The sequence below is a fragment of the Myotis lucifugus genome, unplaced genomic scaffold (genome assembly GCF_000147115.1).
Source record: "Myotis lucifugus unplaced genomic scaffold, Myoluc2.0 scaffold_521, whole genome shotgun sequence".
Classification (NCBI taxonomy): Eukaryota; Metazoa; Chordata; class Mammalia; order Chiroptera; family Vespertilionidae; genus Myotis; species Myotis lucifugus.
Genome location: NW_005871569.1, coordinates 55,739 through 59,712, shown reverse-complemented (window position 1 = coordinate 59,712; position 3,974 = coordinate 55,739). Strand labels below are relative to the sequence as shown.

General features: G+C 58.9%; 1 protein-coding gene across 1 annotated transcript in view; it reads right to left on the bottom strand.

Moving 5' to 3' along the window:
• Window positions 1-3,749, bottom strand: part of FLOT1 (flotillin 1) — a 98,043-nt gene extending 94,294 nt beyond the window's left edge. The window contains exon 1 of the mRNA XM_006103933.3: window positions 3,651-3,749. Within this exon, the coding sequence (XP_006103995.3) occupies window positions 3,651-3,749 (99 nt within the window). The remainder of the gene's footprint in view (window positions 1-3,650) is intronic.
• Window positions 3,750-3,974: the final 225 nt, after the last annotated feature.

The window sequence follows — 3,974 nt, the reverse complement described above, 5'->3', positions numbered from 1 at the left end:
AAAAATAATTTCAAATATTAAAGCAAACCTTAAAATTAAAAAATGTGTTAAAATCACACAGCGTAAATCGTAGCGTTCAACAGCGTTGCCACCCGCTGCGCAGCAGCTCTGAGCTTCCCACCGCGCTGTCCCGCCAGCAGCAGCGGCCTCCTTGGCCCCCGCCGCCTGCTCCCGTCTGAACGGGCACCTCCTCTAAGTGGCCTCTCTGCGTTGTCTTCTGTGTCCGGCTTATTGCACCCAGCTGGTGCCCCGAGCCCCGTCCGCGTGCAGCAGGTGGTAGAATCCTGTCCTGGAGGCCGAGCCACGTTGCGTGGGCACTGAGCCGCATCCTGCTTATCCAGTCAACTGTCTCGGACACAGGGGTCACGTCCACCCCTGGCTCCTGTGACTGGTGTTGCTGTGAACACGAGTGTGAAACGTGTCTTCCGGGCTGGGCTTCCAATTGCTTGGGTGACACAGCCGAGGGCTGCTGGGCCCCCGGCAGGTCCGTGTGTCATGCCTCGAGGACCCGCGCTGTTTGGCACAGCGGCTGACCCCTTCCACCCCCCACGCGCTCCAGGCTGCCCATCCCCCACTCGGAGGCAGCGCCGGCCGCTTTCCGTTTTGATAGCGACTCCCTCATGAGGGCGGCACAGAGCCTCTGCAAGACTCGGGGTGACCACATGTGTGGTTTTCTTCCCCGCAACATGGCACAGAGCCCTCGGTTGCCCAGCACAGTGTCTGCGTGGAGACCCGAGTTAGAAAACAATTATCTATGGTCATTTTAACGGTCTTTACCGACTACAGCGGTAAAAATAAAAATGTCTTTTCCTTTTCCTTTTTTATTAGTGAGGTTGAATTTTCACTATCGTTATTAACTGGTTATGCTTACCCTGTTGTGTCTGAACATCAATATAGAATGGAAGTAGCTATTGCGCGCTTTCTCCTTGCTGGTTACTGTGCTAAGAGCTCTCCATGTACCAACTCAGCGAGTTACAGCCCACCGCCAGGCAGGAGCGATGGTGGCTCCGTCAGGGGGGAAATGCGGGGGAGGACAGGGAGCTCAGGGACCTGCCTGAGGTCACACCAGGCAAAGTGGTCCATGTTTCCTAATTTATTTTTTGCCTTTTACGTTTTTCTATTAACTATAGAATTTTTTTCAATGTGGTTAAATCTATTAGTCTACTCCAGGGGTCCTCAAACTTTTTAAACAGGGGGCCAGTTCACTGTCCCTCAGACCGTTGGAGGGCCGGACTATAGTTAAAAAAGAAACTATGAACAAATTCCTATGCACACTGCACATATCTTATTTTGAAGTAAAAAAACAAAACGGGAACAAATTCAATATTTGTATTTGCATGTGGCCCACGGGCCGTAGTTTGAGGACCCCTGGTCTACTCCTTTGATCTTGTTGGACCATTTTCTTCTTCTAGCCAGCTTAAACATCTTCCTCTTTTCAGATATTAGAAAATATTCAGATTTTTGGGGGGATTATATTAGATGTTTTACCCAAACCATGTATTGAACTGTATTTTTGTCTTGTCGTTTTGTGATGGCACCTTGCTGCTGATTTTTATTTCAAAGCCGCTCATTTTCTAAGTGAACATATGCACGACCATCTGTCTGGGGCACTGAAGTCTCTTTCGGGTTGTTCTGTTGCTTCCACTTCCTCTGCCATGATCCCCTCTGTGCTGATGTTGGCTGCGCTTCCCAGCTTTCGTTTTTTGTCCATTTTGACATCTTAGTTTCCAGGTTCATTCCCAGGTTTTCTGTCTCCCTCCGTGATCCCCCCTACCCCCTCCAGGTCTCAGGCTCCTGCCCAAGCCGAGGAGGGGGGTAAGTCCCTGCGCGCACCTGCTTTGGCATCCACAATCCTCCCTTAGCCACAGGTTCAGGCGAAGTCAGTAGCAAGGTACCTCAGTCTATTTTCTTGGAGAGGGGAAGGGAGCGGAAGGCCAGCCTCCGCCCGGGTCTGTGAGCGGGGAGCAGGCCAGCTGATTCTTTCTCATCCCTCCACAGGGCTGCGTCCCAGAGGCCCCATCTCCAGCCTGTCCATCTGCTGCATTTATGTTCCATTCCTGGGAATGTCCACGGGACATTCTCTCCTTGCCGAACACGGACCTTTAGTTTCTCTATTTACCCATCTTCACTCTGCACCGAAAGCCCCGGGCGATCTAGTCTGTCTTGCCAGGCCTGTGTGTGAGCAGGGGTCGCGGCTGCACCCTGTGCGCAGGGAACTGCTGTGTGAGCAGCGTTGCCTCTCGGCGGCCCGCGGGCGGCTCTGCAGCCTCACCTGAGCCGAGGATGGGGGAGTGGCGCTGCCCCACCCGAGGGTCTGCGAGGGGAGCCGGGTGGCAGCTCAGCACAGGAGCGGGGGTTTGCCCGGAGCTCCATGCCAACCTTTCATCGGGGCCTCAAGCCAGGCCAGGCCCGCACGGGCGCGGGAGAGGGCGCTGGAAGCTTGGCAGTCCCTAGATGGACAGCCAGCGGTTTCCTGTCCCGATGGTGTGTGTGGCCGCCAGGGTGCACCTGGGTCACCATGCAGCGTGTCCTGGGCTTATGAGCAACCGGGCCCACATTCCAGTCCCCCCCCCCCCCCCCCCCCCCCGCCCCCACCAGCCTGCCTCGGTGGGGTTTCCTCCAGGCGGAGGCAGGGGCGGGGCCGGAAAAGCCCTTTCCTGCAGCAAGGTGACCTACGCTAACTGCCCAGGACATACAAAGTGGCGCCTCCTTTGCAATATGGGCACAGCGGCCTCCGGCTCAAGCGCCGCTGCTACGAGTTGGGGGCCGTGGGGAGCCTCCGGCTCCGGCCCGCTCCCCTGGCCACAGGCCCGCAGGCCGGGAGCGCCAGGCGCAGGGGCTGCGGGCAGGTGCGGGCGGCGGCCCCAGCGCCAGACACGCTGTCCCTGGGCGCTGTGCACGTCGGCCCGCAGCCAGGCCTTCCTGACGCTGCGGTCATCCCAGGACGGGGTCCAGGAGGCACGCTGGCCCCTGAGCCCGCGAAAGGCTTGCGACCACGGCTGTGCAGGGCCCCATCCCGGGCTCCAGGCCCGTGCGCAGCGCCGGGGAGCCCCCAGGGGGCGCCCTCTCCCCGCGCGGGTGTGGCCCCTCCCGGCTGAGCACGCACCGCGCCTGGCTTTCCTGCGGCTCCAGGGCTGACTCACCCCCACCTCCCCACTGAGTGTGAACTTAACCTGCCCCTGAGGGCTCAGGCTGCGGGGCGGCAGGGCGGCGTGGGGTGTTCTGAGCGCCCGAGCCCAGCAGCTGGAGGAGAGGGAGGGGTGGGTCAGGGTGCCGGCTGGTAGGTTAGCCGGAGGCTCTGGAGCGGGCCCCCCAAGAATCTGGGTGGGTTCTGCGGCGTTTGACCCACAGAAATCAGCGGAACTGATGCCGAGCCAGTTTCCTGTTGCTGGAATAGTCTCTGGGGCCCGGTGTCCTGCGTGAGGCCCAGGCTCAGCCACGGGCAGCCCTCTGTCCACCGCGGCTGCCCCAGGAGGGTGAGGGCCTGTCTTGGATACTCTAGGGCAGCCCATCTGCCAGCTGACGCCACCTCCTGACCTCCGTCAAGAGGAGAATTGCCAAACTGGCAGGAAATATGAGGTCTGAGGCAGTGGCTGCCCCCGGTTCGGAGTAGTCTACTCAGCCCGGGTCACCAACAGTTGAGTCCTCACAGAGACAGAGTCGCGGCCCCCGGAGAGCACCTCCCCAAACTCTGCGCCAAACACTTGCATCGGACCCTCCCGGTGCGGGGCCTCTGGCGGGTCACTCATTGTGGAGTCGCTTTCTGTTTTCTTCTTGCTGCTCTGGGTATAGTCTCCTCCCTGAGAAACATATGAAGCCTTTTTTCCTCAATTCTTTTTGGGCTCAGAGAGGACGGATGGGCATTGGCATTGGGTTATGGGCAAACAGCTGGCTGAGAGACAAGCGGGCTGACATTCTCGGGCCTGGACATGGTGGAGAGCCCGGCCCCTATTTGGCCCAGACTATGCCCATGC